Below are 13600 nucleotides of genomic sequence, written 5' to 3'. Positions count from 1 at the left end.
AGAGATATCAGTTATGGAGGATATTTATTTATTTTTATTCATTTTTTTTTAGCATAAAATTGTCTTTTACAGGAATGCAATAATCACACGACAAACATTAGGTAAGTATATATCTTATTCTAATATTGATCTGCATTGATAAGATTAAGATTGAAACATTATAATTTAAATCGAAAAAAAATGTTCAAAAAATCATATTATATTGGGACTTAAAAAAGGATTTTTTTAAAATAAAAAATCAGTCAAAGAATTCTTTTTTCAAGAGTCTAACTTCCTAATTTAAATGTAATCATTACATTTAATGGCAATTTGACAATGTACTACAACCTACTGATAAATACTGATAAATTGAATACACAGAAAATGCTAATTCTTACTCCCATCATTTCCTTCTTCTAATGGATCCATCGGTATTTCTGGTTTAGACAACCTGTGAAAGTATAAAAAAAATATCTTAAAGAGTGTTTTCTAAATTAAAGAATTTAATATAACTATTTAATATTTATTCAAAGTAAGACAAAGGACATTATTCAAACCTATATGAATCTTAACCCTTTCGGTTTTCTTAATTTTCACACGCACACACACATTTAACTAGATATTCAATATTTACTCACTTCATCATCAGAAATTTTCAAATCATCGAGATTAAGACTAGTTTTCATATAACTTCCATCTTTTTTACGAAGATTCTCATCGAAAAATTGAACTGTTTCATTAAAATTGTGCTTGGAGATGCCCAAATCTGTACTTAGAGATTCTGTGAATTTCCTCCCAGATGATGATGCATTTCTACTCCCACAAGAACTATTTTTCGATGATAATTTTCCACTTTTATCAAATTTTTGCTTTGCCCGCTCAAAGTCAAACATATTGTTCTTATTGTGACGCCCATCTAGGCTATTCTCACTTTCTAGAAAGGATCCTTTTGCATCAAACATTGATTGGGGAATTTGTTGACCCTTACTATCAACTACTTGACCCTTTGTGGGTGGAAAACCACCCCGATAATCAATACCACCGCGTTTAGAATCATCAAATAGTTGTCTCAAATCATTTATATTTGGTTTGTATGAAAATGATTGAGTTTTAGGACTTGTTGAACTTCTAATATCATATTGAAAATTTTTGATTTGTAAACAAGTAAATCAATAAAAGCAGCGTCCAGTGAAGAAAGAACATTTTTTGATAAATAAGGCATTTTTTTTTAAATAAAAATTTTAAAAATCTTACCTGTTAACTTGCAAATTTTCCCCACCATTGAGTTCTTCATTTGTTCTTTGAAGTTTTCTCACTTGATTGCATGCTAAATCCAATTCATCTTCAACTCGAGCCAATTCACGCTTGAGCTCCTCAATGCGCGCCCTTAAGCGTTTCACTTCACATTCATACTGTTCAGCACGCCGTACTGCATGCCCCAACTCTGTATTTGATTCAGATAGAAGTTTCTTCAATTTTCCATGAGAATGTCTCAAGTCTGAAATTTCCTGCAACAATTGCAAGAAAAGAAGAATTTTATTAATATCGAATAATTAAAATTTTGATTAAAAAGTTCTTGAAAGAAATGACCTTTTTACCTTATTTCTTTCCACTAATTCTTGCTGTAAATTACGCAGCTCTAAATCAAATGTAGATGGCAAAAGGGATCGTCCACGACGATCAACGCGTTCCTGAAAATCTCGCAATTCACTGCGTAGCTTCTTATTATCTCGCTCCAGCATTAATTTATCCGTTTCCAGACGCTCCCTTTTACCCCATTCAGCGGCATTTTCTGCCTGCATCCTTTCCAATTCCATACGTACTTCACAGAGACGCCTCTCCAAGGATTCTCTCGCATTAACTTCATCTTGAAGGGTGTTATTGGATATTCGCACTTCTGCCCTATGTTGCTCTTGAAGGGTAAGCAATTCACGGACAGCATCCTGCTTAGATAGGCGCAATTCTTCGCATTTTACCTTTAAATCTCGAACTTCATTTGCAAGTTTTTCCACATTTTTCTGATATTCCACCTTTTCTCTGTGAGAAAGAAAATTATTTCCATTGATTTGCAAAATTCTAAAATTAATGCAAAAAAAATTTCTTACTCCTTTTCTCTTTCAATCGTTTGATACGCTTCATCAAGACGAATATTCAGCAGTGATAGTTTGTCCTTAAAGTATTCATCGTCATCACCTTCCTCACCTTTGAATAATTGCTGTATCAGCTTCCGTTCTTCGGTGCTTTGATCATCTGCAGAATTTTAAAAATTTATATTGTTAAAGAATAAAATCCATTTTGTTCGCATATCTTACCATTATCCTCTTGGTCATTTAATACCTTCGATGTAGCCCCCTGCAACATACATGTCTCAATATCTGAGTCTCTAAATTGAGTATAATCACTTTTGATTACCAATCCATCCTCGTTATTTACATTCTTAAGACCATCCGAAGATATATCGGGACTCTCATTGTCACGATTGCCCAAATCAAGGGGTTCATCCGACGTTTCAAGCCCACTCTTGTGGAATTGACCAGCATGCTTCATAAGAAGCATATGGATCTTTTCCATTTCCTTCTTCAGCTGATTAATTTGCATTTCAAGTTCTGTTTTTTCCTTTTTATACGATGTGGACTCCTTAATAGCCGCCTCCAGACTCGTACGCAATTGCTTTGCCTCATCGCGTGCCTTATTTCTCTCCGTACGTACCTGTGGATAAGAGAGAGCCCAAAATTTTAACCAGTGATAAATAACTTTTGCCACCGGAGAATCCGAATCAAGGGGTACAACAAGATCCGGAATAACATCTTGAGTATCCGGGATAATTGTAAATGATTCAAGGATTGACTCTAAAATCTCATTGATTGCCTCTGAATTGGTTTTCATTTTTTTATTCTATACTTATATGTTTTGTATTAACTTCTTAACCCTATGACTATTGGCAAACAACTAAAGGAGATTTTATTTTCAGATTTGTTAGGAAAAATCCACAATTTGAATATTGATACAACTTTCTCCTATTTTATAGCGTGCACACGATGCCAAGTAACATTAATGTCCATCAACATTTATGTCATGTCATAAAGAATGGATTTAATAAGAATTCCTAACTAAAAGTCTATTAAGAAGGGATAGAAAAGTTGTAATAACACGCAAAGGTAAAGCATTGCCCTTTGTCGTACAAATGATTTTTTTTTTAATTAGAAAATTTTTGATTTTTATTTGTGGATTCTTTAAGAATATTTTGAGTGAGCTTTTGAGCTTTCAATTTAGTGTTAAAGCTTATTTATTGTAAAATTTTTTAATCTCACCTTACTCCATTTTTCCCTCCAGTTTGCCGTACAGTCTGACCACCACTTCATGGTTTTTTCCATTTGACTCGCCCTCGCACGCAGTTCATCCAGTTCTCGTTGCCTCTGCAACTGCAATATATCATATTTGGTAATATATTTTATTTCTTGTATTTTACTTTGTAACTATTTATTTAATTAAAAAAAAAAGATTTTCAAGATCAAATTAAAATTAAAAAGAAAAACTACTATTCAAATAAAATGCTTAAACGAGGTAAGAAAACTAAATAAAAAAATAGCAAAACAAGAAGTTGGTAATTGGTAAATTGGTAAATTTTACCAACACCTCATTCCTAATACTAGAATAACCCTAATACGTCTGGCAATGCTTGACTCTTTAATGAACTTAATCATAAGTTCGACTGTGTTAGGAACTAATATATTCTTATTCTAAATTAAATTCTTAATATATTTATCAAAAATTTGATTGAATAAAACTGACGCCCCTACATTCTAGGATTTTTTTTTACTTATTAGGACATTACCTCTTCCGTGGATAATGTTCCATTCTCTTGCTTTGGCACCTGTGCTTCCATTGTGTTTGAATTTCAATTTTTACTCCAATTTTTCCGTTCTATTCTTTTGAGAATTTTTCATTTAAAATAAATTATTTGGGAATTTATGATTGCCGACTACTCTTTTAAATATCTTTTGTAGACTCTTATGCGTACCATTCATCCAGAAATTTACTGTAAAAAGTGAGCATAAGAATATTAGATTTATTATCAATCATTAAATATAAAGAACAGATATATTCTTACGTTTTCATTTTATATACAAACTTTGGTGATTCTCTTCAATGTTTGGACTTTTCCATTAATAATGTGTACAAAAATACCCGAATGTTGCCATCTGAATCCCAGCATAGAATTCAGAGATGTCTAATACATTACAATGATCTCATGGATAGAGATTTGTTTTATGTTTTTTTTTTTTTTTTTTTTATTTTAAAGCTTTACGGCCCCAGCCTTTTCAAGCCACAAGGCCTTGTTTTATGTTGAGATGAATGTTCAAAAAAAAATATTTTCCTGATAAAAGGAATAAAAATTAATTTTTTGAGCTTCAAATAAATTTCAAATAATTTAATTTTTACTTACTTTGGTTCGAAATTTTGGTCAATCCTACTTCATAGAACCTGAAATAGAGAAATCTTTTTTGCATTAGTTGAAAACTTTGGGATTTTAACATAATGCCTTTCTGACCCATTACTTGTACCTGAGATTGCTGAATTCTCCAAGTAGTGTGCCTGGTGTCGTGGAACCTCTGCTGAATTGCTCTCATGTCTACTTTCGGATCATTTCGTGCATACCCACGATGGTTTATTTGCGATTCCCCAAAGATGGGAATACCAAGTTGGGAAAAGAACCAACTATACTCTCACATTGGGCTTAAACCTTGTACGAGTATATTTTGAGTTATCACCCAATTATGATTTATGCTCCAAACAAATTGTTTTTATGTATTTTTGTAGCATACTTCGAGGGATCAATCTCTGAGTATACAATTTTTATTTTAAATTCCGCAAATTTTCAATGTTTTTAACATTCAACTAATAAATTAAATTACAACGCATAAAGTGTGCTCAAAAATTTGCAGAATACCAACTAGCTGATAGGGGCTGTGGCTCTAACACTTAGCTTTCGAATTTTGTTCGATGTGATGTGCGGACAAAGCAAATGGCGAGGTACCAAAAATTCCGTACAAAATTGTTTGTTCACAATCGCTAATTAAAACTAACTAAAATAGCATAAAAGAGTGTTGTAGTTCATAGTTGGTATTCATTGTGTGAAAATTCATTAATTAATAGCGTAGAAATGTACGAGAAGATGTGAAATTCAAGGAAAATTTTCCACCACGGTGCAAATTTTACTACTGAAGAAAAAAATGAATCATTGAGAGAAAAAAAAGGAGCAAGAAAAACGAATGTGCGAAAGAAAATAATCGAGATGTGACGTTTCAAATAATTTCTCAGTGTAATTTTTGCTTTGCTGCAAATGGAGAAAGCAAAAGCAATAAATAGGAGAGCATAATGTATACCTAGTGAAAAATTTTAATATATATTTAAAAATAGTTTATATAAATAATTCTGCCCTAATTTTATATATATTTATATGGTGTGCGTGTATTTTTTTTAACCACATTTTTAAATGTGTGGTATTTAGAATTATATATCTACGTATATATTATTTTTCATTCAGTGAAGAATTTATGGAAAATCACCTGCATTGTAGAGGTTTTTTTGTGTGAAACAACAATAAAATGAAATAAAAGAATTTTCAGACATCGATCGAACAAGAAAATCCTTATATTACTACGCTGAAGCCTTTTTTTAGCATTGCTCTTTGAAACATATTGCGTTGTAGATTTTTTTCCTTTAACCTTTTCTACAAAAAAAAAGTTTATTTCACTTAATAATTACAACAAGAAAATAATCTCTAAAAAAACAAAAGTTCCGAATTTAATTTTACATTATTTAATAAAAAAAAATTTTCTTTCAAAATTGAAGAAGAAAAAAAATGAAAACCTACTAAAGAGGGGACCAGAACACAAAAAAAAGAAAAATCATACATCTTAAAATCAGTGTGTGGTACATAATTTTATAACATAAATGTAAAAATAAATGCGGGAATGTGTATGCAATGTGAAAGTGTGAATACAAAGAGAGAACTAAAACTTAGTAAAAGACGAAGAGGAAAAATTTAGACAAATTCACGCGTCTACACAAATGAAAACGTCGCATTTTTCGACCAACTACGACTTCCCGAGTCGCCCTTTTATTCAGGGAGCATCAACAACAATTTGTCACCAATCAAGCGGGCAAATTCACACGCAAGACAAGGAATACTACCAAAGTGGCAGCGGTGAAGGCGGCGATTATCCATCATCATCGTCAGGCTTTCATCTTACCACCAAATACCATCATTCATCGTCCTCCCAGCAACACCAACAGCAACAACAACAACACTATGATAACGATTGCTCCATAGTTAGCACGGCGAGGATCATCGCAAGCAATCACCCATCATCTGCTTCCGCTAATTCATACGGCGGTGGTCCAAATCATTTGGAAGCAAATAACAAATATGAGGTAGCGGCCAATGAGGCCCGAAATCCCCTTAGTACAAGTGCAGGAGATACTGTAGAAGCCACGGGGGAATATCACGTAATTAAGAACGCAATCAATAAAAATCAGCAGAAAGGAGCAAAGAGAAAACGAGAACCAGGTAACTACTTACCTTTACGTATTTACGATTTTTTTTAAAATTGTTATAATTTATCATTTTAACACCTTAAAACGTCTTAGTTGGTTTAATTTACGTCAATTCAATGTATTTCTATCTTGGGAAAGTAATTAAATTTACTAAGATTTGAGAAAATAGAATGTTTCACGTTTGGGTCACACCTATGACTCAAAGGACGCGAAAGGGTTAACTCAGAAAAATAAATTATAAAAAGATGCGACTAGAATATCTTTCCCATCTACATTTGGCTTGACTTTCCCTTAAATTTCTAGTACCTACTATGTACTTTCGAGAAAGTTAGCTCAATATCAAACGAATCCTTACAATTATGACCAGAACTTTCGAAGCACCTGCGCGTCCTTTCAATGATTTTTTTTAAAACATATAGTGTCCTACACTTCCCTTCAGTTAACAAAACACTATCAATCGCTATAATTCTTCTGTAATATAAAAATACTCTAATATTGAACTTTTATTAACCATTCCAGGAAGAAAAATTCTAATTTCTGAACTTGATTTTCCTTCAAAAAAATTTTTTTATTCAAATTTTCTTTCAAGTTTTTAAGTGAGAACTTACCATTAGATAGACTTTTTTTATTCTTTGATTCAAAATAGCAGAATTAGCAGTGATTACCAATTTTGTCATACAATTGTTAAGGGGGAGTTCGTGGCACTTTTTAGAGGAATCCGACATAGTATATTGGACAACCCAATATAAATATTTTTTCATTTCTTACCTTTATTGTTTTTTCTTTAGGATTTCTTGTTGATTCCACGTATTTACCCCGAGATTGTCATCTGCAATGTGAATTCATAATATCCTTCCACTAGCTCTTACTATTTATATACTTCTTTCGTCAAAATATAATTCACTTTTTACAAACAAAACTTAACCCTTGGAATGCGGAGCGGGGTCGTTGAACGACCCCAGCGCTATATTTCGTGTTATATCTCCATAAATATAAAAGATACCATTCCCATCTTTTGGAAATAAGTTCTTTGGTTATCTGAGGAGGTTGTGTAAAAATTTCAGCTCAATCCGACTACCACAAGAAAAGTTATTAAGGAAAATGTAGAAGAAGGGAATTCAAAAATTGGTGTAACGGCCATGCTGCGGAAAATTTTTTAGAATGAAGTTAGTCACATCATAAATCATATGGTTGAAGGGGGTTAAAGGGTTGTGTTTACTTTTTCACTTTACCTTCTCAGTGTCAGAATTATCGCGAATAAGTGACATAAACAACATAAAACATAATTAAAAGCATATAAATGTGCAAAACAATAAAGAATATTCGAGAAATATTGCCATTTATCATGGTGCGGGAAGTGAGGGGAATGCGGGGAAGTAGTGGAAAAAATAGTGGTTGCGGTAAACTTCGTGGCAAATTTCTCACGAAGAAAGTGTGAAAAATGAGTGAAAAATGTTTTTCCCTAATATCTTCTTCTGCGTGTTTCCGGGTGGCGAATTTGTGATGCAAGGGGCAAGAGGACTATATAAGGAATCTATAGGCACTAACCCGACAACTCCAGGTTCTATAGTTTTGGAGAAAATTGGCCTTCTTTTTGGGGTCGTTCAACGACCCCACCTTCGCATTCTACGTAACTACCAAGGCCTCCGCATTCCAAAGGTTAAAGCTTTTATCTCACAATCGCACCATATTTTTGATTATTAAAATCAAACTAACCCTACCTGAAATTATCACCTTTTCCATTTTTTAAATTAAAACAGTTTTTAACGGTTACATTAAGAAAGTTATAAAAATGCTGCAATTTGAAAAAAAAAAAGAGATGTTGAGACATGATTTGTTGTTGTTGTTTTCTAGCTGAGTGCGATTGCGGTTGTGTTGACTCAACAATTGTTAGTAGTACGTCGGGGCCGCTTAGTGCTGCCCCATCGACCAGCTCAAAAACGGCACACACTAAAGTTGCAAATTCTGGGGGTCATGCAACAACGCAGGCCCCCAATAAACGTTCCAGCAGCGGCGCTGACGGTGACTATCAATTGGTTCAGCATGAAGTTTTGTATTCGCTATCAGCACAATATGAGGTAATTAAGAAATTTTTCCAATGACTTGATTCAATGTAATTAAATCCTCCCACATAAAAAAAATTAAAGAAGAATAAGGGATGCAGCAAAAGGGTTAAAATCTTGTCCATTTAATTCTTTTAAAGGTGCTGGAGTTTCTTGGACGTGGTACTTTTGGACAAGTAGTTAAATGCTGGAAGAAAGGGACGAGTGAAATTGTTGCAATTAAAATCCTCAAGAATCACCCATCGTATGCGAGACAAGGGCAAATTGAAGTTTCCATTTTATCCCGCCTAAGCCAGGAGAATGCCGATGAATTCAACTTTGTGCGGGCATTTGAGTGCTTTCAGCACAAAAACCATACATGTTTGGTTTTTGAAATGCTGGAGCAGAATTTATATGACTTCTTGAAGCATAACAAATTTTCACCTCTGCCACTGAAATACATTAGACCAATACTTCAGCAGGTAAAAAAAAAGATTTCGATATGAAAATATGCAAATTGTATAGAGGAATAGAGTTTCATTTAAAATAATTTTCATTTTCATTTATTTGAAGGTTTTGACGGCCCTATTGAAATTAAAACAACTGGGACTGATTCACGCTGATCTTAAACCAGAAAATATTATGCTCGTGGATCCAGTGCGTCAACCTTACAGGTAAAAACATTTAAAAATTTTCTTTCTAAAAGAAAAAAAATAAATCTTCAAATTTTATCATTTTTTTTTAGGGTGAAAGTTATTGACTTTGGCAGTGCATCGCATGTAAGTAAAACAGTGTGCAACACGTACTTACAATCGCGCTACTATCGAGCACCGGAAATTATTCTGGGATTGCCATTTTGCGAGGCAATTGACATGTGGTCCCTTGGATGTGTGGTAGCTGAGCTATTTCTTGGTTGGCCTTTGTATCCTGGTTCATCGGAATATGATCAAATTAGGTACGTTTTTTCAGGAAGATTTTTATGCAACGCTCATGGTTAATTGTTTTGTGAATTGAATTCTTTTAAAGGTACATATCGCAAACACAAGGTCTGCCGACTGAACACATGCTCAACAGTGCTAGCAAGACGGCAAAATTCTTCTATCGTGATGTGGACTCAACGTATCCTTTCTGGCGTTTAAAGACACCTGAAGAACACGAAGCTGAAACGAATACACGGAGTAAAGAAGCAAGAAAGTATATCTTCAACTGCTTGGATGATATTGGTCAAGTGAATGTACCCACGGATTTGGAGGGTGGACAACTACTCGCAGAAAAGACAGATAGAAGGGAATTTATTGATTTACTGAAGAGGATGCTAACAATTGATCAGGAGCGTCGTATTACACCGGCTGAAGCTCTTAATCACGCCTTTACTACACTCACACACCTTGTGGATTATGCTCACTGTAACAATGTTAAGGCATCAGTGCAGATGATGGAAGTGTGTCGTCGTAGTGATTTTCATACGTAAGTTAATGATAAAATAATGAATTTCAAGGAAATATTCTTTCTTTCTTAATTGGTTAATTAAATCTTTGATTTTTTTACCACAGGGTTCAACCGGCACAGACTCTTGTCACAAATTTTGTACCTAATACAACGGAAAATATGACTTTTACCATTAATAACCAATTAACAAGTCAAGTGCAGCGTTTAGTCCGTGAACGTCCTACCACATATGACAATCTCTATCAAATTTATGGAGGTGAGTTTGCTTGAAAAAAATCACAAATATTGCATTGAGCATTAAGAAAAAAATTTATTGCAATTTTCAGGTCGAACTGTAGGTCGGCAGTATGCTAGTGGACGTACAGATGCTTTCCAACATCAACTGGTATCAAGTATTCTCTGTCCACCTGGGTATCAGGCAATGCCCAGTCCAACGAAGCATGTTGTAGTTGGTGGAACTGCTATGCAACCACCGCTGCAGATAACATCGCAGCAGTATGTTAATGTACCAGTACCTGTATCAATGGTGGAACCATCGTCGGGTCAGCGAATGCTCCTCACGAATGCCGTGCAAACTAATAGCGTAGCATGGCCGCAGAGTGGGCGTCAAGTAGCATTGGTACCATCTTGGCCGCAACAGGGTGCACCACACTCTCTCATTGTGGATCCAGCACCTTTCCTCAATGTTGAAGAGATCTATCCCAAGCACCATCTGAGTCTGCAGCGGCATGAACCGAAAAAGGAATCACCTTTGCAGCATCTCGTTGTACCGCGACATGATAAAAAGGAAACAAATCAATTGTCTCCAGTTAAGAAGCGCGTGAAAGAGAGTACCCCACCACATCAGCAACGCTACAATCGTACCCACATTTCGCCACAATATCACCACAGTTCGCATCATTTCTATGGTTCAAGTGGCACCAATGGTAGTGGGAACATCCAACAGCCATTGATATCATTGCAAGAGCAACAAACAGTTATGCCAGCATCTGTGGGTCATCATGCTGAAGTTGTGAGCGGTAGTCACGGTGGTAGCCATCACCACCATAGTAGCAGCAATCACCACAGCCATCACAACCACCATGGGCACACAAATAGTGGTCAAAGTGGGAATGCAGCGTACGTTAGTGGTGTTGGTAATTCCGTGGCGAAGCAGCAAACAATAACAATTCACGATACACCTTCACCCACGGCAATTATAACAATTTCCGACAGTGAAGATGAGAGCCCCGAAGTACACCAGACTCCATGTAAAAATACAACTCGCAGTCACAACTCCTCATCGTCATCGTGTCGCTCCAATCACCCCAGCAATGTATCAAATAATCAAAATGTCGGCACAATGACAAACTCCTCGTCATCGTCATCGGTAAATTCATCCAATAGGAATCGCAAGAATGTCATTTCTTGCGTAACAGTGGGCGACAGTGACAATGAGGAGAGAGCACGAAGCCCCAAAGTAATACAGCAAAACTTAACTCATCATACAAGTAAAGCCACCACAGCATCATCTGGTCATCACCACACGCATGCACAGCCTGTGCAACAAGGATCAAATCACACGAGTGAGCAGAGACACAAATCTTCACAGTCATCCAGTTCATCTGTTAAATATGAACCACATGCAGTTCAATCACAGAAAAAGCGTCTTCTTGCAATGGCGCAAAATGAATGTTTCCTCCAAACTTCATCATCATCGTCAAATCAATTGCATGTCCCGAAGCAAGAACCAACGGAATTTACGTATGATTACACACAAGTTGATAAGAGGGCATCATGGGCACCACCGGCACATCACAATCACCACAAGAGAGATACAGCACCGTATATGTCTTCGCAGCATCCACCACCAATGGCGCATACGAAAAATTCATCAACTGCCGTGGCTGCTGTAGCTGCTGCATCATGGGGTGCACCAGTCTATCGGCAGCAACATCAATCAGCCAATACACCCCTGGGTAGTTCCCCTGGGGGCCTTATGCAGCAAGATATTTATGCACAAAGTGATATTTATCGGCGCCCCACTGTTTTTGTTTCACAAGCCCCATACCAAACGTATAATAGAGTTGTACCCCCACCAGCTCACAATGGCTCCAGCCGACAGGTAAATAACAATCTTCATAGCATTAAAAAATATACTCATTTAATCTTCCTTGCAGGTTCTGCCATCTCATCCATTGCCTGCTCACATTCAGTTTCCGGCGCAGTACAGTCAATTTGGTCCACTGAGTCCTGCTCAGGTAGCTAATAAGCATGGACACTATCAAACTGCTAATTTGTGGTTTGGTGAATAAACAAACTTTGTCTCTTTTTTTTTAACTAATTTGTAATTTTTGTATAAACAATGAATTTTTTTTCACAAAATCAAAGCTTAGGACAAAATATTAAATGGATACAAACAAGAAAAAAAAGAAAAGAATGTAATATTATGTGTTCTTATGTATGTTCACAGAATCTAATTGAAATTGTGTGAGTTTATGTGAATATACCTTCATATATAAACAATGATAAATTAAAAAATATATATACAAATAAATATATATTTGCAACACTATATTACACTCACACATGAGTAATAATGGAAAAGAAGAAAAAAGTCATTAACGTGAAATGTTGGAAATATTCGTATATTAGAAAGTATATAAATTTTGTTATTTCTTTTCAATATTTTTTTATATAAAAAAACAAATATTATTTTTCTTTTAAAAACCTCCAAGTGATTTTTTTTTCAAAACAGCCCTGTATATGACAATTTATTGCAATACAATCGAACTAATTAAAATAAAAACAAAATGAATTTCTTTTAATAACACACAAAAATACTTCCTTCCTTAAATAAAAACAAAAAAATAAATAAAATTCTTATGTACTTAATGTTGTATAATTTTCTTTTTCAATTTTAATGACACTTTAATTCTTATTATTCACATTGGAGGTAAATATTTAGAAAATAATTAATCTGATTCCTTTTTTTTTATTTACATAAATATCCTTAGTGAATATTTCCGAGGATATTGAGTTTCTTTTTCTTTTTATGCGAAATAATAAAATAATAAATAATGGGATATTTCTTAGGCACAAAAAAATCACATATTATTCTACCAAAATCATTTAGCTTTTATTCTTCAAATGAAAACTATTTAAAAAAAAAAGTGGTTACCTAAAGGATTATCTAGAGATCAAGGATTGTGGTCATCCTTTGGGTGTAAGTCCCACATTTTCCCTGAATGATATATACATAATTTTTCTGTCTGTCACTACACTCTCACATAGTGTTATGATTAATTAATATAATTGAAAGCAAACAAAAAATACAACTTAATATATTATCTTAAAAAATTTATTATGTTGAAATATTATTTTTTTTATTATTGTACTAATTATTTCAATATTATTCTTATTATTATTATTATTAGATAATCCATCTATTCAATGAGAATTTTCTAATTTTTACACCTGAATTGTATCCTATAGAGAAAAAAATATCTATCAAATTCCTCCATCTAAGGAGCGAAGTTCAAAACACCATTAAAAAAATTTATACAATGAATACATGAAAAGAGAAAAAT

General features: G+C 34.2%; 2 protein-coding genes across 8 annotated transcripts; one reads left to right on the top strand and one right to left on the bottom strand.

Annotated features, from left to right (window-relative positions):
* Positions 1–14: 14 nt before the first annotated feature.
* On the bottom strand, positions 15–4464 carry LOC129792099 (coiled-coil domain-containing protein 102A). 4 transcript variants are annotated; one of them, XM_055830865.1, is made up of 11 exons: positions 4427–4464; positions 4091–4357; positions 3815–4018; positions 3291–3401; positions 2392–2688; positions 2292–2331; positions 2085–2229; positions 1578–2016; positions 1234–1487; positions 618–1107; positions 15–430 (listed from the first exon to the last, which is right to left on the bottom strand). In XM_055830865.1, exons 3-11 carry the CDS (start codon positions 3863–3865, stop codon positions 422–424), a joined length of 1836 nt encoding a protein of 611 aa, XP_055686840.1. In that variant the 5' UTR covers positions 3866–4018; positions 4091–4357; positions 4427–4464; the 3' UTR covers positions 15–421. The 4 variants fall into 4 exon arrangements, with proteins under 4 accessions (XP_055686840.1, XP_055686839.1, XP_055686842.1 ...); XM_055830864.1 differs by having other exon boundaries at positions 2292–2688; positions 4427–4463; XM_055830867.1 differs by lacking the exon at positions 618–1107 and having other exon boundaries at positions 4427–4455.
* Positions 4465–4961: 497 nt separating this feature from the next.
* LOC129792083 (homeodomain-interacting protein kinase 2) lies at positions 4962–12585 on the top strand. 4 transcript variants are annotated; one of them, XM_055830811.1, is made up of 10 exons: positions 4983–5360; positions 5836–6553; positions 8395–8618; positions 8744–9064; positions 9156–9256; positions 9328–9537; positions 9609–10049; positions 10136–10287; positions 10358–12135; positions 12191–12585. In XM_055830811.1, the coding sequence occupies exons 2-10, from the start codon at positions 6055–6057 to the stop codon at positions 12323–12325; spliced, it is 3861 nt and encodes a 1286-aa protein (XP_055686786.1). In that variant the 5' UTR covers positions 4983–5360; positions 5836–6054; the 3' UTR covers positions 12326–12585. The 4 variants fall into 4 exon arrangements, with proteins under 4 accessions (XP_055686785.1, XP_055686783.1, XP_055686786.1 ...); XM_055830810.1 differs by having other exon boundaries at positions 4962–6553; XM_055830809.1 differs by having other exon boundaries at positions 4993–5360; positions 10358–12585.
* Positions 12586–13600: the final 1015 nt, after the last annotated feature.

This window comes from Lutzomyia longipalpis, chromosome 3 (genome assembly GCF_024334085.1).
Source record: "Lutzomyia longipalpis isolate SR_M1_2022 chromosome 3, ASM2433408v1".
In the NCBI taxonomy this organism is placed as follows: Eukaryota; Metazoa; Arthropoda; class Insecta; order Diptera; family Psychodidae; genus Lutzomyia; species Lutzomyia longipalpis.
The sequence above is the reverse complement of the archived record's forward strand: the minus strand, read 5'-3'. Positions and strand labels throughout refer to the sequence as shown.

Bases quoted from the DNA above. Each gene is read 5' to 3' on its own strand.
- LOC129792083 (XM_055830808.1), top strand. From the start codon at position 6,055: ATGAAAACGTCGCATTTTTCGACCAACTACGACTTCCCGAGTCGCCCT. The intron at 8,619-8,743 runs GTAATTAAGAAA...ATTCTTTTAAAG, and splicing joins CGCTATCAGCACAATATGAG to GTGCTGGAGTTTCTTGGACG. The intron at 10,050-10,135 runs GTAAGTTAATGA...TTTTTACCACAG, and splicing joins CGTCGTAGTGATTTTCATAC to GGTTCAACCGGCACAGACTC.
- LOC129792099 (XM_055830864.1), bottom strand. From the start codon at position 3,865: ATGGAAGCACAGGTGCCAAAGCAAGAGAATGGAACATTATCCACGGAA. The intron at 2,230-2,291 runs GTAAGATATGCG...AAAATTCTGCAG, and splicing joins AAATGACCAAGAGGATAATG to ATGATCAAAGCACCGAAGAA. The intron at 1,488-1,577 runs GTAAAAAGGTCA...CAATTGTTGCAG, and splicing joins AATTAGTGGAAAGAAATAAG to GAAATTTCAGACTTGAGACA.